The 22,710-nt window shown below is 43.0% G+C and overlaps 1 protein-coding gene across 1 annotated transcript in view; it reads right to left on the bottom strand.

The window, feature by feature from the left end:
- Positions 1–2,849: 2,849 nt before the first annotated feature.
- Positions 2,850–22,710, bottom strand: part of LOC126088342 (zinc finger protein 628-like) — a 34,066-nt gene continuing 14,205 nt past the window's right edge. The window contains exons 3-7 of the mRNA XM_049906477.1: positions 20,709–21,056; positions 17,642–18,382; positions 15,820–16,422; positions 11,126–11,512; positions 2,850–4,833 (exon numbers count right to left, since the gene is read on the bottom strand). Of these exons, the coding sequence (XP_049762434.1) occupies positions 4,423–4,833; positions 11,126–11,512; positions 15,820–16,422; positions 17,642–18,382; positions 20,709–21,056 (2,490 nt within the window). The 3' untranslated portion in view covers positions 2,850–4,422. The remainder of the gene's footprint in view (positions 4,834–11,125; positions 11,513–15,819; positions 16,423–17,641; positions 18,383–20,708; positions 21,057–22,710) is intronic.

The following is a 22,710-nucleotide window of genomic DNA, read 5'->3' as shown; positions in this document are numbered from 1 at the left end:
GTAAGTCGAGATCTATCTAGAAGACTGTTGTTTAGCTCCACCGTAGGTCTGATGATATATTTGTTTACTTCTTCCTTTCGGAATTTGAGGTACATCTGTCTTATAGTTACTTGTATGTAGTTCTATTCCAGTGTATGTGTTTTCTGCGTTAATACTGACGGAAATAAAATAATTTACGACCAAAAGGAGCTATCGAGGAGACCAGTTCAAAGCAACACCGAATAATATAAATCATTTGCTTCGACCCTTACCTGCAGAAATTGGATGTACACTCACGTAATAAAATCACAACCATTCCTTTCTGTAATGGAGCCAATGAAGCCTAAATGTTGGGATCTGCCAAATACAGATCCTCTTAGAAGATATCTCAATGGTGTAACAGCTGCATAGCGGTGTGAATACCGAAACGTATACTCGTCGGGCAGAGAATGGTGAAGATAGGTGTAATGGATACAGAAATAACTTCCAGTGATGATGAAATTTCTAGGTTTCATGGTCTGAAAAAAAAAGATAGGTGTACCTATTGGAAGGACCAACGGCTTTGCCGCAGTGCTGACACCGGTTCCTGTCAGATCACAGAACTTAAGCGCTGTCGGGCTTGGCCGGCACTTGGATGGGTGACCGTCCGGTCTGCCGAGCTGAGTTGGGCAAGCGGGGTGCACTCGGCCCTTGTGAGGCAAACTGAGGAGCTACTTGACTGAGAAGCAACGACTCAGGTTACGAAAACTGACATACCGCTGGAGAGCGGTGTGCTGACCATATGCCCAGCCATATCCGCATCTAGCGACCCCTACATGATGAGGACGACACCGCGGTCGGCGAGTACCATCAGGCTCTTCCGAGATCTGTTAGGATGGAGTTTTACCTATTCGAAGGAATATGATTTTATATCTGAATGTTATTGATCGGCTGAGTAACCGAAGGAGAGAGATCTGCAAAAGTTGCTTCCAAGGAGGCAACCTTAGTGTTGTAAATTGCATAGTGTTGAGCTAATAAGTTCATAGACCTTCTTTTGCGATTTTCCGGAATCCTGAATTTTTATCATTCAGTTACACTTTTCTCCTAAATGACTGAAGTTAAATTCTCAAAAATTGCCACTTATAATTACAATGATATTCTCTGCCGCTCTCGCCTGCTATTTTCGGAGAATTTTAAACATATGATCACTATATCTGTAGTGTTCGATCTAAATTTTTAAATGTATTTCTTATAGCACGAGCTGTATGACTTTATTGCCAATGTAAATGTATGGGATATTCGAAGATATGTGGAGTTAATATTATTTGCTTTTATTGGATTTTCATGAAATACTCGTAATGTGAGCGCAACAGATGGCATGAACGTCAATAAAAAGTAAGTATTACATTATATTAGCAGCCTCAAGAATTATGTAGTTTAATGCAAGAGATAGATGTAGGCAGCTGTAGTATGGTAGTTCCCAGCAGCTTAGTTAACAAAGTTTTATTTAGTATGTCTGTTGGCTGATACTGAGTACGTCGTCAGGCTCCCTGGATTTCTGACAGTCTCCCTCGGATTGCCAGCGACTGCAGAGTTGCACTAGAGGAATCTTATGACGTTGCTTCCAAAGATGAAAATGGCGTTGCAAGAACAGTAAGTAATATTAAGAAAGCGACTTCGAAGGGGAGGTAATACGTTTTAAGGAGAAGCCCGTTTCCTGTGCTATTGTAGCATGATTGCTTATATCATAGAAATGAAAACACGGTACTTTGTAGGATTATATTAATGTTCTTTACTTAAGTTGTGTGATTAGCTAACTTTCACTTTGCGTAGGTTTTAACCACACGCTTTACATCAACTATGTACATAACTTTATTCGTGTTTTTGGTATCGGATTCATCTTATACATATCTGGCCACACGACATTATCCATAAATACTTGTGGACAGAATCCACATGACAATGGTACACCATCTCATGTCATATAATAATAACTGCAACAACGAGTACTGCAGCCTGAGAACTCAAATGGTGTCACGCACATGCCTGAAAATGACCCAACGTCAGAATTAGCTAATCACACAAATTAAATAAAGAACATTAATGTACAGCCTACAAGGGGCTATGTTTCCGTTAGTAAAATATTTAGAGGCTGTGGACCTCCACAGAAACGAAATCTATGTTATAGAGTTTTTGGGTTCCTTGGAATGTTCTTTTGGTCTCTATACCTTCTATACCAACTTGCAAAAGGCTGCTATTAACTATAGTCTTGTTGATGCAAAGACTCAAGGTACCCGCCTGCTAGATTCTCTCGTTAGAAAGCTCCCACAGATTGCAGAACAAGCAAGTATGTATGACTATATAGTGGGTGTTGCACTGCCAGCATCAGTTTGTAGGATGACATTCCCTGTGGAAACAGTTCCCGTAAGAACTTATGTGTCTGTGTGGGAGTGGAGGAGGATTGCCGACCTCAAGATACTGTATGTGTGATGCGCCTTTTGATCTACATTAAAATATCAAACCTTTTTTGTCACAAATACTTTTAAACACGGACTCGTCCTTATTTAAATCCTTTCCCTGTGTTTGTTTACACAACAATTTAACAAACTAGTACCTACCTTTATTGACGTTCAGCACCTTAGGAAGAAAAGTTTCCGAGTTTTCTTTTACCCCGCTGTTACGCAAGCAAATAAATAAAATTTGTAGCAACATGTAAGGACGAAGGCGAGGTGTTGCAGGAAATATCACTGAAGTTTTTTCTTATGTCATTGTTAAATTAACTGTTAGAAGCTGTTGTTATTTATCTCGTCTTATTCACCAGGAAGCACTTTTTAAAAGCAGATGAACTGAAAAACGTAAAGGTAGGAAACTCAATACAATTTTATTTAATTTTTTCTTTGAAGCCTATGTACAACGACCATATGTGACATAATATATCGTTTTCTATTCTAATAGTGACACAACAATAAGTTCAGTTTTTCATTGCAGGTACATTACACGATCCGTATTTCGCGAATTGTATAAAAATAACTTATTTTAATTTTTTCTTATATGATGTGGAGTTTATTGATCCCTTCTCAGTCTTCATGTGATCAGAGATGTTGTTTATAACGTAATATAACAATCATCAGAAGAACTTCGCAGAAGTTATTATGTTTTAAGCTCTTCATGTGAAGATGATTTTCCTATTAAATGAGACTTTCAGCATATACACTTGTCCCAAAACATTATGAATTAATTTAAGTAGTTCATGTGATACCAAATGAAACTTATACACGACAGTATTCTCAAATTCGAGTATCAAGAACGTATGACAAAGCAATGAGACAAATAATTCTGCTTAATAACCGTACACTTTCAAATAAGCAAGGAACTGTTACTGTGGCTATAACACCAACAAAGAAAGGTACGATTTCCACTGTGGCCAACTTTATAGATATTGTTTCACAGACCCAGACGAAGATACTGGGAATTGCGAAAAGTTTACGCTGTTTCATTGACACTACAAACATCGATGAAAAAGAAAATACGCGAATACAGGAATATGAAACACACGATAATACAGCAACGTTTTATATATAAAGAAGAATATTACGTAGTGATGAAGTGAGGAATATACCCTGAACTGTTCGGCTACAATACTTGCTGCTGATCCCAGTGCGTTCTTTAGTCGGTGTGTGCTGACTGGTGTCCATACATCATGTGTTGATAATTCCTTTTGTTTTTCTTCCTCCTCTTTCTAGTTATTTTCTGAGTTTTACTCCTCTGAGGTTTTGTGAATTCATATCTGATTTACGTCGTCCCTATCATTTTGTTAAATGACAAGTAAGTTTCACCTATTAACCAGTGGATGTACTGCTCGCATTTCAGTACTAGACGGTAATTGGACACGTACTGCGACAAGGGTCAGTTGATCAGAGCTTCTAATTAGCTTTCTTTTTTTCCTAACGTCATTGGACGTTGTTGGTTGTCGTAGACGTTAAAGCTATTTATAGAGGTATGCGAAGAAGTGTCTATGTTATTCCGTTAGAGTTCAACACCTTGCTGCCTAATACTTCCATATGTACCTGTAAATCTCCAAATCACTCCGCACTAACACAGTTTACAGTCATTCACAATATGCCTTTGCTGGTGTTCTCCTGAGAAGAAGATGGCAATGGTGAACTTTCTTTTCTAGGAAAATTATCATGACACCAGTTGTTGCCTCAGTACGCTGCTGAGTACACGAATATTTTTGATTTAATATCTTAATGTTCGACATTTTTTTGGTCTTCAAGTCGGTTTTGTCGATTTTCACTACCAGCGTAGTCGTAGCATTGCGAGGTGAATGATTAATCCAGCGCCGTATTAGGCATTAGTGAATGTGTGCCTGAGAGGACAGTGAACAAAGTTCTCGACGAAATTTCTCTCGAGGCATAGGTGACGTCCGCCGTCGGATACAGAAGTACGGTCGCTCGGGCACGATTATGTGACGGCGAACTGTGGTGCGCCGATGTTTTGTGGTGGTAGCGAGATCGACAGGGGCGGTGGTGGCGCCAGCGGCGGCGGCGGGGGCGGCGGCTGCAGGGGTGGCGGTGGGAGTGGCGGCAGGGAGGTGACGGTGGTGGCAGGTACGACGGAGGGCGCCGTGCTGATGATAACGCTGGTGATGCGCGGCGGGCCGACTGCGCCGGGCGGCGGCGACGACTCGTCGGACAGGGTGAGCAGGCCTTCGTCGGCGGCGACGGCGCCCACGTGGCAGGCGACGTGCGCGCGCAGGTGGTCCTTCTTGGAGAAACTGCAGCCGCAGTGCGCGCAGAGGTAGGGCCGCAGGCCTGAGTGGGACCTCGCGTGCAGCGCCATGTTGCTGCGGTCCGAGAACCGCTTGCCGCACACCTGCAAAACACACAGCATTCAAGGACAGGGCGCGTAGCGCGTGTACCGCGTCACGGCATGTCCGACACCAGACCAAACGGCACTGCTATCCCTTCCCCGCCCATATGTTCCGTGCAGGGGCCTTGTCCTCCCGTGACCGAGGCCTGCTGAAAGCATAGTGCTTCTGACACTCATTTTTTTTTTTCCTGTAACGTATACCAATAAGGAAGACATTCCTACAACCAGCAACACTTTTGTTGAATTATCATAACCAGCTTCAGGCCTAAGCCTTAAGACCGCAGCACACGTTTCTATTTCCAATAAGTGCCTCCGACGAAATACAAGCTTAAAAGCAAGCGAATCCTAACGTGTCAGCAACGTTGTTCAACTTTCGCAGTTTTGCAGAACATATTGGGATGTAATGAAAGCTGTTGTAATACGATGCACCTGTGAAATGGTTTCAAGAAATGGTGGTTCTAAGTCTCATGAGCCCGTTAACTCAGTTGGCCACGGCGATAGTCTAGAAATTGGTAAGCAGGTCGTTAGAGTCACCTAATCGGATCTTTTTTTCTCTTTCTAGTCTTTTATCAAGCACTAGTATAGAGACAAGGATTTATCTTTCTTCTGTAATGAATAATAAAATATTAATGGTGAGGCACAATGGAGGTATGGTAAGGAATTGTGATGAAATAATCATTTCAGTTGCTACTGATTTCTCTGTCTTAAGGCTCTTGAATTCTCTGGCATCTACGCAGCGTTTTTCCGATATCTTCAAAACTCTATTTTCGATGTACGTTTCTGTCTCGATATCTTGGACTAACAAAATGGCCTTTTTTCAGAACGTCACCAATTTATTGGAACTTAATGTTTTTTAGTTATCCTATATACGCTCATAGAAAATATGTAAAAAATTACTTATACTAAATTATTTTGTCACAGTTGCAATAGAAGAACTTCATGAATTACCGTAGATCACCAATGTTCCGGCTACTAAGGATCCATCCACGTAGTTGTGTGGTTGCAGGGAGCGTCCGACGAGAACGAAAAAGTGGTGTAAGCAATAAAACTATATCAGACAAAACTGTATCACCAGGTTTAACACTACTTTTTACTTTACCAGAAAAAAATCACGAAAATAATCTATTTTTCACGCTTTGAAAGAGGAATATCCCCTTAAAGTTAATGCACTTTAAGGGTGTTTTCACCAGACTTATATTTAGAGTAATCGTAACACGTAAAAACTCCATTGTCTGTCTTATGGCCTATTTACATTTGTTGAGTCGGCCATAGTGCCGCTTGATCATAAGACTTACAATAGGGACGGTACGAAATTGGATACAGTTGTCCATAACTAGCCACAATCAAGAAATAGAAAAGAAGATCCTAATGGAATTTATGACGAGATACAACCATTTTATTACTCAAATAATTCTCGATCGTTGTCTGTGGGTGCAGATATGCGACATGTTGATTTGTAACATGTGTAGAAAAAAATCCTGCTTCAAGATCGCACATTTTCTATACTGATTGCCAGTTTCTGCTTGAAACACCTCTCTTGAAGTCTAATGTTTTAGTTCTAACTTTATAACAATATGTGATTAGCGATTAACGTTATTTTATATAACCAACTACGATTTTTACTTTAGGTAAGGTACTTCATATTACTCACAATATATATGTATTTTTGCATTTTATTGTGTCACGTTTAATATTCTGTAGTTAACACCCGGATCTGTGGTTATAGCAATATGTAACTTTCAACTATTCACTGCTTTTGTATGAGGCATAAATTGTAGAAGTAACTCACAGAGTATCGAATTTATGAAACACCTAGACCATAAGCTACATTTGTGTTATATACGTATTTTATGAATTTTAGATTTCGGTTTCCGAATGTGGTCAACCTCACCAACATTTTACGCAATAAACTGGAATACTACGCAACAGCCATTGGCTTATCGTCTTTTGACATATATTGTACATGTCAGAAATTCATATTGTGTAACAAATAGCTAAGCATAAGATCACATTGATAAAATTCTTGTCTTTCGAGATTATATTCTCTCTTCTGTAACACTTAATAGTTCCATTCTACTATTGTTGGTTAGCCACATACATACTAGTTGGCTGTCATAGCCATTGATCGAGCTTGTTGCATCCATCACCTACTCCTGGGGTTACGATATTATTTCGTCCTAATATTCAATATAAAGTATTTATGTATCCTGGTTAGTAATATTGTTTATTTTTTTGTATTTAAAATAACTTTCTGTCTCTAGTAGTAATTTCCTCGCATTCAGTACTTCTTATTTTTTATTAATTAAAACTCAAATAACACTTAGTGTTTATTCGCTATAAATGTACTGATCTGAATATAAGTTATCATATTTGTATGACATATATTTACAAAAAACATAAATTGTGTTTATATTCTTTATCTTATTAGAGCCACGGCTGTATTAAGTTAGTGGATGGTAGCGCCGCCTATCAGGCCAAGTTACCGTGTAGCCATGACGCCACCACACCTCAGCCAGCTGGCTGACGGCTGCCTCACATACACACCACTGTTTCTGGTGTGAGTGTTAGAAATGATATCTTGTTTTCATCCACACTTGAGCTATGCATCACTCATTGCTGTCGATCGTTTGTATACATCAGTGGCAAAATGGGCCCTATAACAACATGTGATCAGTGATTAACGTTATTTTATATAACCAACAAAGGTTTTTACTTTAGGTATGGTACTTCATATTACTCACTATATATTTTTGCATTTTTATTGTGTCACGTTTTAATATTTTCCAGTTATGCCTACAAGATTTTAATTTTACCTTGGCGACATAGCTCTAACAAAGATGCGAAATGAATGTCACAAACTGAACAACATTTTATATTGTTATGTACTGCATAATGGAAATTCAACTATTGGATGCATTTTTATTGTTCATAAAAATTCTACATGAAGTATTCTGAATTTTTAGATATGAAAAATGGCTCGGTAATGAGCCGGGACCGGTAATCAGTAAAGAAAATTTGCGATCTTGACCTAGGAGTTTTCTCGAATCACTTTTAAAATTCTCGATCATTTGAGTGTGGCCCAATCAGTTCTGATATAAATTTTTATTCTTTGCCCCTATAGCTGTTATTTATTCAGATTTCACTGTGTCTGCTATCATTTATCGTCAAGTGATAAGCTGTTGGTTCATGTTGGGTCATAGGTACATAGTGATAGTTTTGCTATTCTGTTCCTGTTTCCTACTACATTTATGCCAATGTTTCCTTTTAACTTTATACATGACGCTTGTGTTTTGGACACCATTGGCCTTCCCCTCTTGCCTGTATAGTCTACAATTTGGTAGTCGCCTATCATTATTTGTGGGAGTGATTGTGCGAACAGATCTCAAAAGATTTATCACACATAGAACTCTGCACGAATCCTTTGGTTAACCGCACGTCATTATACCACTCTGCACCCACAGGCGTCTAGAAGAACATGAAACACTGTAGGGAGAACCTACAGTTTTTTGGAGCGTGTGAATGTTGCTGGTGCTATACGTTACAGAAGGCGCAACAGACGTTTATAGGAACTGCTACTTCTTATTCACTACCTCATTGGCCTTGTTACTGATAGGTTTTATGGTACTAGGTCCAGCTTAAAACGGGTTAGAGCTATGGAGTCGCCGACGAGATTGTCGTTGTGTGTCTTATGAGGGTTATATGTACCATAGTGCGATCTGCTGTGATACAGGATATCTAACAGGAGGCGACACTGTCGGGGAGAATATTTCCCCTCCGGTGCGAGGCCTTTGTTTGTGCAGAAATATTGTGCAAATCCTTGTTAGGCGACGCAATTCAGTGTGTTTGAAGTGAAATGGCGAGATACAATTATTCTACAAATATACTGATTTTCTGATGTTCAAGTTAGTAAACAGAGTACGATTCATTGATCGATAGATAAAGTTCGTGAAACGAGAAGTGTTCTTGAAAGGAAACTCTGGATTGAGTTGAGCATGCTCTGGGAAGGTCTCCGAAGAAAATCAGTTCCACGATTTTCGCAGCAAATGGGAATTTTCCACAGGTTTGTTCAAACGACTAGAATGTTACTGAAATAAAAAAAATACTGCACTGTAAAAGGATTGTGGTTTTTTGAATGGACTTTGAATTGGGTGCGTCTTTTGAGACGAATCATGGTTCCACCTAAGTGGAGACGTTTATTAAGAAAATAACCTTCACTGCAGGTCTGAAAACCCTAACATAATACACGACGCACCTCTGTGTGGACAAAAAAGTAGGTGTATGATGAGCTATTAGCTGTGAGAGAATAACGAGCTGCATATTTTACCCGGGGACACTTGATAGTGAGCGATTTGTGTAAAGTATTTGTCGGCCTCTTCTTTTTCTTCAACCTTCTTTTTTTACGAGTTACCTGAGACAGAATGTGCCTTCGCGACTAGGAATCTGCGAGAGCACAAACAGCTAACTTCTCATTACAAGAAATTAATGGAGTGTTCCAAAATAGAATTACTACTAACAAGATACGGCTTCCTCATTACCCCGATTTAATTCCCTGCAATTTTTATCCCTGGGTGGGGGGGAGGGGGGGAGACTTAGAATTAACATTCACCAAGAAATTCCTGCATTCCACAGAGAGAACTGTGGCGGGTAATGAGCAATTTCCTAAATTCGTGCCAGACATACTTGAACAACGAAGAGAGACAGTTTTAGCAGCTCCTTGCTTAATATACGTAATTTATTTTTACTTTTTAAGTGTCAGAAATATGCGACAAACCGTAATATATTTACTACCGACTTCCTGTCACCCGCGGCGCGGGCACAGTAGCCGGCCTCGCCAGCCGGCCGCGCTAAACGAGAGCGGTTGCGTTAACGATTCACCACTCTGCGTAAGCAGCGATCAAAAGACTCCGCTCCAAAACTGCTCAGTCCAGAATCGGTAAGCCAATCAGGCAAAATAGCCGTGAGCATTGAGGCAATCATTCCAGCGAAAGACCACCTTGAAGACATCCGTTTGCTAAAATACCGCATCCTGGTGCGTGAAGAATCAACAACAATTTGGTGTACATCCTCGCCCGACAGGAATCTTCGACACTTCTAGACTTTTTTTTAAGGGTACGAAGGCGTGATAATCCCGTGGGGGGAGATCATGACTACAGGGCATGGGATCGAGTGTCTCCCACATGAGTTGCCGTAACTTCTGCATTCCGACATTAGCGATATGGTTACGTGCACTATTAATAAATAACATGGCCCATCATTCTATAATGGTGGTTTGCGACAAAAGTGCTGCCCATTACACATTCTTCGTTCTCCGATGCGTGTCTAACACTGTTTGCCCATCGGCAACCATGGAAAGAATGACCGAACGATGGTCGTGTTTGTACGGATTTGGTAATAACGTCGTTGTAGTTCACGTTTGCATTTACCACACGCACGTCGCAAAGACGCGAATACAGCATTAAACACTTGCCTACGTGTCGGTGCTTATAAATCCGCATCGGACTCGGACTATGTTGCATATAAGCTGCAGCAACGTCCTGAACTGGAAACTTTTTGATCGTCCGTTATATTTGTGAGTGAAAACCAGGACGCAGTCTTTGCCTTTACTGTTTCGAGCTCAGACCCGTCCACCTCTCATGCAAGGTGAAGTGACAGTGCTGCCAGTATAGTCTCTCTCTGATTCTGGCCGTGTTTCTCTGTGTGTGTGTCAGGTGATATGCTGGTAAGCACATATGAAACTGAAGTTGACTAGCAGAATTTTGTCAGTATTACTCCTTCCTTTGCGTCACGGCACAGTTGACTTGCATTGACTCACCTAGTTAGTAGGCCAATTCTACTCTCCCAAGCAGTTGCATTGCTTCGTGCCTTATCCTAATGTTTTAGTCTATTCCTATTTCCTGTCTACAGAACGCACTCATAGTCAGTTTGTACAGAGAGTCTCTCATAGAACTATTTTGTACACAGGACGGTAGGTTTCACATAACTTTTGGGTGGAATGACATCTACTTAATTTTCTTTTTCTATACAGTCTCTTATCTTCTGGTTTCCATAGTTTACGTTTTATACATCTTAGACACGTGACAATATGCAATCTTTTGTATGTGTGTGTGTGTGTGTGTGTGTGTGTGTGTGTGTGTATATCTGTGTCTGTGTGTGTGTGTGTGAGTGTGTGTGTGTTTGTGTGTGTTTGTGTGTGTGTGTGTGTGAATGAGAGAGAGAGAGAGAGAGAGAGAGAGAGAGAGAGAGGAAGAGGGAAAGTCTACCTTACTGAATTAAAGGAAGGTAGAAGAGCAAGTACCTGACAGACGAAGGGCTTCTCTCCCGTGTGCGTGCGCATGTGTTGGCTGAGCAGCACCTTGCGGGAGAAGGCCTTGTCGCAGACGTTGCAACGGTGCGGCCGCTCGCCAGAGTGAGTGCGCATGTGCATGTTGTAGGCGACGCGCTGGTTGAATCGTCTCCCGCACTCGGTGCAGGCGTACTCGCGCTGGTCGCGGTGGATCTTCATGTGCGAGCTCAGGTAGCCCCGGTCGCTGAACACCTTGCCACACTCCGGACACGACGCCTCGAATTCTCTCGAGCCAGAGTGTAGCGACAGGTGGTAGCGGTAATTTCGACGCTGGCTGAAACGCTTCCCGCACTGAGTACACAAATGTGGCTTTTCTCCCGTATGCGTACGTTCGTGTACCTGTTGACAGACACGAGTTCCAGCTCAGGGTACTAAAAATATCACGCTGCAACAAGTAAAGAAATTATGTACTTCATTTGAAGAAAGTGGTATTTTAAAATCACCGAGAACTGCTGATGATATAAGTCCTTATTCATTATCATCTTTAGGACGAACAGATCATCACCAGCCTGTATGGCATCTTTCTACTGTGGAGTCAAAAATGATATGAAGAATTAGTGTACTTATGTAGTCTTAGTACAAATTCTGCATATTCACGTTCCATCTTCTTGTCTGGAGTGCACTCTGCGTAATAACAATAAATTTCAAAGCAGGCTCATAAATTACTTTCTTCACATAGTTAAGGGCTGTTGAGCAGCACCGACACAATACGTATGCATATGGTTATAAATCTGCGTATATTACTACATGATACCGCACTTCAGAACATGAAAGTTGATTGGTTATCAACCTTGCAAAATGAGAATACTGATATTAAAAAATGTTATTCCTCAATGAAGTGTGATATTTACCAGAAGGAATCTTCGTCGGAAGAATTTTGGGAATTGAAGGACTTCTCTAGTATTTTTAGTCGCTATGCTGAATGGCATGTCTCTTTAAATTCGTAAATGGAATATTAAAGCCATGACAAAGAAAATGAATCCCTCAGAATACGATTGCAAAACTAATGGTAAATATCTTCAGTCTCTCATGCCGTTTAAATATTTAGGGGTATAAGGACGAAAAGGTGTAAAACGGGGTTAAGACGGAAAATCAGTAATGTGGAAGCTGAATGGGAGGAAAGTATTGAAAATTCTAGGAAAATGTGTTATATCTGTAAAAGAGACAGCACAAAAGATGCTACAGTAACAAGTACCGTACCTAATTCGCCCTAAAGTGTTTGTAGCCATCATCAAGCAGAAGTAAGAGTAGACATCCAGTGCGATCGAAACAGGTCAGTCAGTACATATCACACGAAAGTGTAACGGAAGCGTTCGGATAATCGCAAATCATCGAAAAAACTCAATGCTCCCGTTTATTAAACGCAGAGAACCGATGCTGTAGCAAGGCTGTCCAGTAATTCTACTGCCTCCATAATACATCTTCACACAAGTTAAGCAGGTTAATGTACGATACGAGGGACGAATAGTTATTAATTTTCTCTCTTCACAGGAAAAGAAAATTTCACACGTAGTGGCAAGTACGAGATTTGATTTACTCTTTGCCATGCGTAGCCTGAATAAAAATGTAGGTTTTGAGTCCTCCTTCAACACGACATTAATAGTAAGGATATGCTCTTATTACTGTTATCCCTAACACAAAGGAAAACACTACAAATAATTTGATCCTGATTCCACTCAGATTCAATCAAGTGCGAGGAACTAAAATTCTTTGACAAGGATATGGGTTTAAACGTGTGCGTCACAGTTTTATCAGAAATAATAGAAAAGAGAATTTCGATACATATACAGACATTTTACTTTCTTTCTGAGTCAATAATTTCTTCATTAATTCATTAGATATGTGTTATTCGGGGTGTATCATAATTAATACTGAAAACTGAAAAGCGTCAAACTATAAGATAATGGAGAAAAACTGTTCTTGCTAGGATGATTTCCCAAACGATCAGTTTACGAGATAACTGCGAATGTGTGATGAGGACAAATTACTGTCCGAGTTTGTACAAATGTACTCCAACGTGAACTTTTCCAGTAAGTCTCTGTTTGATTGGGTTCAAATCTGACGTAAATTTACAAGCTACTTATGGGACTACATCAGCAACGTTTCTCTTTTAATGTGACGTTAGTACTCTTGGCTCATCGTCTCATTGGGTCACATACTGCTCCAATGAAACTTCATTGTCGAGTGCACGCTCAATTCTTGCGGTGGCATCTTCAGTGATTATTTAAGGTTGTTCCACTAATAAGATGGTATACTTGGTGCTATTACAGTGCAGAATTATACGTCGAACACGGCTCGTACATTGATCCCCAACATCACTTGACCTGAATCCTCCAGATTTTTGTGTCTGGCGTCATCTGATTATGAAGCGTACAACATTCCCACTGATAGGATTAACAAACTGGAGCAGCGAACTATATAGCTCGGTCAGGTTTTACAATATGATCAGAGGGTATTTGTAATAATAGTTCCTTCAGCTCTTAGACGACTGCAGCAAAGCAGCCCAATGGTAAGGCCACACATAGAATACCCCAATTGACAGATCTGATTACGGAGTACATTTCAAAATATAAATCTCTAGAGTACCAACGTATTTCTTATAAAGGTAAGCATGCGTGAAGTTTGAGGCCAATGAGATGAACACTTCATGGAAAAGCTAATAATTAAAATATATGTGAAATAAATGGGACAATGTTTGATGCTGAAGTCAGTGACGTCTCTTAACCAAGGAATCAGAAAAATCTCGCAAAAGAACTAGACTGTGGACCCACGCTCATTGGAATGTTTTTCTTCTTCCAATCATGTACTTTTACCAATGTCCGTTTCCACTGTTAATTGCGATACATTTTGTATAACTGTGGAATATGATATAGATGAACAAACCGGGTGTTTCTAATTAAGGTACTCCTACTCAAGGAGGACCAATGAGAACTGTAATTGGAGCATCGCAGCGAAACTTCGTGTATATGCTAAAGCGATAATGCGGAACAGATTTACGCTTAAAATTCGTCCAATTGTGGCCACCAGTTGGAAATCCGGCGCTTTAGCGAGTGAACAGCATGGCTACTGACAAAAGAGACCATGCCTGTTAGTGAAACTCTTTATACGGGAAAGGCAGAAATTATAATACCGCAGAGAGAGACTATCGCCGACTGGAAGGTCTGAGTAGAGGCCCAACGTCATTAAATGGTTTAAAAAGGTGATAATGAAATTCTAAAACACACGTGAGATTGGAGTGGTATGTGGAAGAGAAAAGCGTTCTGTCCCAGTGGACGACACTCACGAGGTTCCTGCGAGTGCTCTGGGTTGTGCTAGTGCCCGTGCAGTGTCACGATACTTGTTTATCACATGGTCAACAGTACTGAAGGTTTTGCGGTTTATTTTACACTGGTACCATTACAGACGGTGCAGCAACTGAGACCTCATTGTCTGCAGAAAACTTCTGAAGTTGCTCTTCTGTTTCTGGCATGGATTAAAGTTGATGAGATTTGGCCGAGCAATGTTTTATAAAGTGACGAGGCACACTGTGCACTATAAAGTGCACTGAACACACGAAACTGCCGAATTTCGGGTACTGCTAAACCTCGTGTTGTGCACTAAGAGGAAATGCAGTTGCCCTGAAATGGCTCTGAGCACTATGGGACTCAACTGCTGTGGTCATAAGTCCCCTAGAACTTAGAACTACTTAAACCTAACTAACCTAAGGACATCACACACATCCATGCCCGAGGCAGGATTCGAACCTGCGACCGTAGCGGTCGTGCGGTTCCAGACTGTAGCGCCTTTAACCGCTCGGTCACTCCGGCCGGCTGAGCAGTTGCCCTGTGTGGCTGTTCGGTGTGGATGCAGAAGCACTTTTACAATCTCGATCCATTCTTCTTTGAAGAGAATACTCCCAGAGGACGTGTCAGGTGTACCGTCACGTGTACACGTTATGGAGACCTCCATGTACAGCACGTAAATCCTGCTTTGGGAGAGCAGAGCTGTGTGGGAACCACTGTTTTCGTGCAAGATGACGCAACACCTTATGTCGCTCGTTCAGTGGAAGATCTACTTAATGCCACCTTCCATGAAAGTGTTATTCAAGAGGTTTTTCAGATGCATGGCTGCAAGGTCAGCTGATCTGAATCCATGCGACTTTTGGGCTCGTGGGTATCTAAAAGAACGTTCGGAGTCTACCTGATCTGGTGACCAGTATACAGGAACTGCTGCGAGCAGCTATTGATCAGATCGTTTAACGGATGTAGCATCTCGTCCACGTCTCTAGTGCTCACACTGTGCAAATTGATCCATTATCACATGTTTCACATTTTCTGCGCACGTCCCGTTGCTAATCCATCACACGTGGAAACATTTCTCTACGTCTTGGATGCATTCATAGCGCCAGATTTGCACCTCGTGGCCAACATTGGAACTAATTATTTTTAAGCTCAAATCGATTCCGCATCAAAACATTACATCTACCAGATTTTGCCTCAATACGATGATGATACAGTCCATTCTGGATCTTTGTGAGTATCTGCGCTTTAATTTTAATCACCCAGTATTAGATCAGACTTGGTTTTGTCTGTATTTTCCCTCATCGTACACTGACTGAAAGAGATTGAAAATGTTTTTTTATTTGTAAGATAGAATTTGTGACGTACCTTGAGCGAATAACGTGTCGCGAACTTCTTGCAGCATGTCTCGCAAATATTTTCCTTTCCGTCCTTTGATTTCGATTTTGGGGGATCATCTGGAGCGTTTTCCTCAAAGAATTGTCGCTGCTGATCTTGGGGCAGCAGCGACGACTCCGTCTGAAGTGGTGGTTCGTCGCCTGCCGCGTAGGCAGGCTTCGTGCTGCGCTCGTGTTTAAGTTCGGGACGCTGGGTGTCCTGCCGCTCGTCTGTGGAGGACACGGCGAACGACGCGCCGTCGCTGGGCTGGGAGCCTGTCTCGGGCGGCAGCAGCTCGGTGAAGACGCGCGGCGGGCTGCTGGCCTGGACGGCCGGCCGCTGCGTCAGGGAGACCTCCTCCAGCTGCTTCACCAGCGCTGCCGACGTGGGGCTCCAGGGCGGCTGCGCCCTGCCAGCGGCGGGGGCGGGCCCGGGGGCGGGGACCGGGGGTGGTGCATGCGCAGCGTAGCGGGGGCGGCCGTCCGGGGGGCTGAAGCGGGCGCGCTGCTGCTGCTCGTGGTCAGAGGCATCCGACGATGAGAATCCCCCACTGGTGGGGTCTTTGAGTGGAGTTCCCCCATCTTTGGGATTAACCTGCACAACGAAACGTTTTCAGTTTACACCACTATGTACTGAGAAACCATTTACTAAACATTGTATTCAGTCTCTACATACAGAAGTGACTCAGTTGGTCTCTGGTAATAATTGTCATAGCTCAGTCGTAGTTAAGGCAGACAGCAGAATTCCTTTAATCGGTAGCATACTTGGACAATGCAGTGGGTCTACAAACAATATTGGTTGTAAAACACTTATGCGACACCTCACTGAATATTTTTCAAGTATGTGAATCTCTTATCAAAAATGGTTATTTGTCGATATTGAGCGCAACTAATGTGGGGCACCACAAATAGTCACATGTTTGGTTGATCCATGGGGAGCGTTACAAATATTCTGAGCAACATCAGCCAGCAGAAGCCTGATGATAGGCAACTGTTCCACGAAAACCAACGTAAATACTTTCAAGAAGCAGTGTTAAATGAGGAATCAAGGAACGTGGTACAACTTCCTGTGCAATTCTGTATATCCTGTATGTTGAAATATTTGTGTCCTGCTGCACTGTGTAATGTTTGCTAAATTAGTCGTTGGCGATCGTTTTAATTTCTGTCATACTAATCTCTTCCTTTTCCAAACTTGGATTTACAGAAGCAATTGTGTATATGATCGAACTAAAATACATTATTCTGGTTCTTTGCATGAACTTCATTGGAGAATATCATCTAACATAATTTTTTAGATTATGAAGATCATCTATTTTTTGATATTTTGTCTCTGCTTTTTACTTTTATATAATCGAATTCAGCTACTTCAAAATGAACTTGCTGTTCTCTGAAAGCGAAATACCAGAAAACGATGCCATGGATCAGCAAAGATTGTCCCTCTTCGGCCCATAATCGAGACAACAACCTATCTCCTAACACGCAGCTCCTCAACCTTCTAACGATATGTTTTCCACAGCATGTAAAATAGTACAAGTAAAGAGTTTTTGACAAACATTTCACTCCCTACATTATTTCAGCTAGTTACATGTAGGTAAGTAAGAAATAGTTGCAAAAGAGAAGCGTTGTAGGTTAAATGGTGAAGCAAGAGCAGGTTGATAATAGATGGCGAGAGAACATGATGAAATAAAATAGGCGAAGTTTGTGAGTGAGTTAGCGGTTATTTACTATCAAATAACGTAAATGGTTCACCGTAGGACAGTCCACGGGTCGCTAAATTGTAACACAAGGAACTGTAGTTGAATATTAGCTCTAACCTGATGTTGCAAGGGCAACGAATACGGTTGCGTTTCCCAGGGAGGGACTCTTGGCTGAGGCGAATGGTGAATGGAGCCATCTTGGTCATCCGACTTAACCCACAATCCAGTAAACTTTTCTGCTTGGGAGGCGGACGTATTAGCGTCGTAGCCGCGATCCGCACCGTGGGGCTTGCTGCCGGGCGCTACGTGACCGTGGAGAGAACTGTCGGCGTGGGCGGTGGCCATCGGAGCCGGCGCGTCGTGTTTGGCGACGCTGGCCGGTGTCGAGTAGCCCGAGTCGCAGCCTGTGTCCGAGTCGCCCCGCCTCTGGACGGCTGCGCCCAGCTCCGTAGAAGTCGGCTCGGCGCGCTCCCGCAGGCGAGGGAAGCTCACCGCCGGGAGGTGCGTCTGCGGAGGCGGAGGCACGTGGGACCAGTCCACCGTGGAGGGCTGCTGTGGAAGGGGAGCGGGCAGTACTGGTGGCGAAAGGCGCAGGCCGTCAGCAGTCGGTGGCAGGGAGGACACGGGCAGAGGTGGTGGCGGCGGTGGCAGCGGTGCGGGCGGCAGTGGTGGTTGCGCCGGGGGCGGCATGGCGCTGGCGCCCGAGCCGTCGGCTGCTGCGTCATCAGCCTGGTGACCGTCGATGGACGAGTCTTGCGACTGGCTGACGGATGAGATACTCGTGCAAGTCGGTGTGCTTCCCATTGTCAGAAGTTCGGCAGTCTCGTTGATGACTTTCTCTGACGGATAATTTGTCTCCTGCGATCGTAAAGTACTAAAGATCAGTTGAATACTAGTAAATCTAGTTTAGCAACAACAGTAGTAATAAGAATCTTACAGGTTTTTATATTTTGTTTCGCTCTAATTTTACAACTATCATTACCCATTCGAAGTAGTAGAGCGAGCAGATGAAGTACCAGATGTGCTGGTGCTGGGACAGAGAGGGTTCCCAGCTCTGAATAAATCCGACCGGCTTGCCACATCCGGTACTTATCTGGCAACCTACGAAAACCTCATGAAAAACTTGGTCGGCACTAGGGACTGTAACTATCTTAATTTATTTCTGTGGCAGTATCATTCGTCCTCCCAGAAAAGAAATTAAAATATTTTTTATAAGTTTTTGTATGTTCTGTATCTTGTGAATATGAACGTGAGTGTGTTACTGTACAGGATGTGATACCCTGCTTCATACAGCCCATTAATTTCAAATGTGACCGAAAGCATTAAAGCCTTTAAGAGTTACGATACGTCGTTACAAAACGAGATCGGTGGAAAAGATACAGCGTAACAGCAAAATATATAACCTCGCTGTACGTTCTGGCACTGAAATATAAAAGTCAGAAATCGCTCAAGAACCTGATTCGTATGATGAGGTCAACGAATAGATTACTGAGAGAGGTAACAAAGTTTACGCCACATTTCAGCTTAGATCTGAGAACGTTATCTTTTCACTAGGAAAGCTTTGATCAAACTGCCTATGTTGAAAAATAACTGTACATGACGTAAAGAACATGGCCGTACTGTGTCAGGTCGTGAAATTTTCTTTTTAGTCTAAAGTGTTATGATGGCAATTCAGAGTAATTAAAATGTCTGCTTTCGAAGTTGTGGTTATTCCTACACCCAGTAAGGAAAGCTGAATCTCTTAAGGCTTTGGAAACAGAACACGGTAGAGACTACGCTGCTGGAGAAGGACATACCCAAAACCTGAACACTTTGCTCATTTAAAAAAAAATGGTATTTCAAATAATTTGTTTTCCGTTAAGATAGTTCAGTAAGTTCACAGAAATGTAACATTAGTAATACATAAAATTTAACTTCATCAAGAAACCGGGGAATAAAGTTGCATAATAAAAACATCTTGTCCATTCAGTGAGTGTAGCATTAGATTGGTGTATGAGTTCGTAGCGTTTTCCAGAAGTTTGACAATAAACACAAAAGATACACGTAACAGAGACTTTAGTCATCTGTAATATACTCTCCTCCACCATTTAGAACAGTCTGAAGACGCTTGGGATTCCGCAGCAGTCCGGAAAGCAAGTTCAGTGAAGGTTATTCCATAGAGAGTGGTAAAGGTGGAAATCTGAGATCACAACATCAGGTGAATAAGGTGGGTGCTGAATGGCTTCCTAACCCAAATCCTGAATAGTGTTTTTGTCACACCAGCAGAATGCGTGGAGTAGCATCACTTGATGCAGGATAGCTGGTTTCTATCCTTGGACTACGTCTGCAGGACGTCTCAATTGTTGGCAATAAATTTCAGCATTGATGTTTACACCTTGGGCAAGTAATTCGTAGTACACCAAACCGTATCTCTCCCACCAGATGCATAATATTATCTGTCGCGAATCCACGCACGTCTTGTGCGGGTAGTTGCTACTTTGCGTGACTCAACCATTCCTTTCTCTTCCTCATGTTAGCATAAAGACAACACACGATACAGGAGAGGAATGGTGGGTATTGTTCCCGGGCCAATTGATGACGACGAAGCATAGATGCACATATACGCACCAACTGATTTTTGTGATTTTGTCTTACAGCACGCGGTACCCATGCACACGATTATTGAACCTTCACCATTTCATGCAACTGTGACACGACGGTGGGATGATCACGGTTCATCACATGCACCAGTTCTTGATACACTGATGTGTGTCATTGTGGATTAATGCGTTTAAACGATCTTCATCACACCCTGAAGATCTCTCTGAATGTGGAGAGTGACTAATGTCAAAACGACCCTACTTAAAACGAGGAACCGTTTTCTTGTCGTTGTTGTTGAGATCAAACAGAGGAACATTCCGGAAATGTTCCTATTTTTCCTCTTGGCTCTCAGTTTTCCAGCGCAACGTCCTCAGCTCTCTCAGTGTCTCCAAATGACAAGACTGCAAAATGTGGACTTGAATATCAACAGTGAATTACAGACAAAAAATGACAATCGATAAATGAACACACAGCCACCGGAATACCAACATCCAAACAAAAACGCTACGAACTTGTGCAGCAATCTAATAATTTGGCACCTTACTGTAGGAGAGGGAGTAAACAGTGGCACTTGCAATGACTGGCAGCGGCCAGTGAAGCATACCATGTGCAGGTCGTCGCTGTGAGGCGCGGACTGCGTAGCCTCGCCGTTGGGGGGCGTCAGCGGGGCGGCGGGGCTGGCGTCGGCCGGTGGCTCTGGCGTCACCTCGGCGTCGGCGGCGGCGTCGGTGCCGCCGTCGGTGGCAGCGCAGACGCGCAGCGCGGCCGACTGCAAGAGGCGCACGCCCAGCGCCGCCGCCGTGTCGAGGAAGCGCGGCAGCTCGCCGGCCGGCACGTGCGTGCGGCCGCGGTACATGAGCTCCAGCAGCCGGCGCATGTCCTCGGCCTCGACGCCGTGCAGCACCACCGTCACCGGTTCACCGCCGCAGCTCGGCTGCTCCAGCAGCACGCGCTGTAACACACGGCCGGCCCTCACCTCGTCTCATCTCGCCTGACCTCAGTACAGCCACGCACAGCCCCCGAGCTACCGCTTGTCTGGCCGCTGCCGCCACTCAGCATCATTCGAAACGGGTCGAACCGTTATATATTTCGGCTGGACCACAAGGTCACGGAGTGTCCCGAATCACCGCGTCTCCTTTCTGTGGACCGTGTTACGTAGTAGTGTACGTGATTTAGAACCTACACTCGCCTTCCGCTCAGCCAACTGATCTGCAGTGAGACGCTGTTCCTCTAAATAAGCAGCAAAATCTGATACATCGATGCAATCGAATTACATTTTCATGGGGACATATGACTCTCAACTTTATCTTCGTTAAGGACAGAAGCAGAAATAATGAATTACTTTTTATGCTAATATAGAGATCTGAACCATGTCTCCTGCTTACTGTGACAACCACTACACCACAGTGGCACTGCAGTTCAGACACATGGTTTGATTGACGTTGTCCAGTGCTCTCCCTATCAACTCACATCCTGGCCTTGGCACAAATTTTGATTCATTACTTCAGCTTCTATCATTATCGAGGATAAAGCGAGACTCATATGTATCCCAAAAAATGTAATTCCATCAGGTCAATAGTTCACTTATGCTTGAGGTACGGATTTCCCCATTACGTACAGAGCTGTAGTACGATTCCAGTACCGGAGAGCATCGGCAGTGCTGACAATTTAAGAAAGGGAAAATGGGCTGAAGGTGTGAACTGAGGTTAGTGTTATGGAGGGCACTCGATTAGGCAAGTCCGTGCAGCTATCTGAGTCATAATGCCACGGTGGTGTAGCGCGTAGCCCGTCTCAAAGCAAACGGGAGACCTGCATTCAAGGCCCTACGTTTTCACGAGTTTTAATACAATACTTCTACTTCTATCCTTATCGAAAATCTGATACGTTCGTATTTGCGTTCAGGGTGGTTATAATTATACTTTCTCCACTTGAGAGAGCCCTCACGAGAAACGATTGATCTTAGGACAACGGAAGTTCTGGAAACAATTTGTAACGACATGCGTAAGGGAAATAACAGGTAAACCATTCGAAGACAAACATTTTAACAGGTAAACCATTCGAAGTAAAACATTTTATCTTCCGCATATGAGGGTAACAGTTATTAATAGAGTACCAAGTTTACGTTCCAGGTTACAATCGTCTCTCAATCTGACGACCAAGCGCATCCACGACGGCCTGGAACAGCAATGGATATTAATATGCTGGTGCGCGAAACAACGCGGACCATGGAATTTTCAGGTATCATGGCACTGCCCTTGCACTGCTTGACAATCGCGCTTTACGTCCTTCAGTGTCAGCTATGGCAACAGTAACATATACATCAATATGTGGTGGAACTGGCCTTCAGCCTCTCCCAGGAACAATTTTCAAATCGCCAGTTACCCGAACTTCCGCATCATGTTCCTCAACCCCTGTACGGAATGAGGACCCCTTAGTATTCATTTACTCGGGAAAGCAGCAGCAATATTGCCGTTCATGCAACGTAAGGTTTCACGGCCAGTACTAACTTCGCTTGAAACTTTCGTGTTAATAGGCCTATGTCGATGACTATAATTTTCTCCTAAGATTTCCTATCCGACTACAGGCGACATCTTCAGAAGTCAAGC

This window comes from Schistocerca cancellata, chromosome 6, assembly GCF_023864275.1.
Source record: "Schistocerca cancellata isolate TAMUIC-IGC-003103 chromosome 6, iqSchCanc2.1, whole genome shotgun sequence".
Taxonomy (NCBI): domain Eukaryota; kingdom Metazoa; phylum Arthropoda; class Insecta; order Orthoptera; family Acrididae; genus Schistocerca; species Schistocerca cancellata.
Note: the sequence above shows the minus strand (reverse complement) of the source record. Positions and strands in the feature narration are given on the sequence as shown.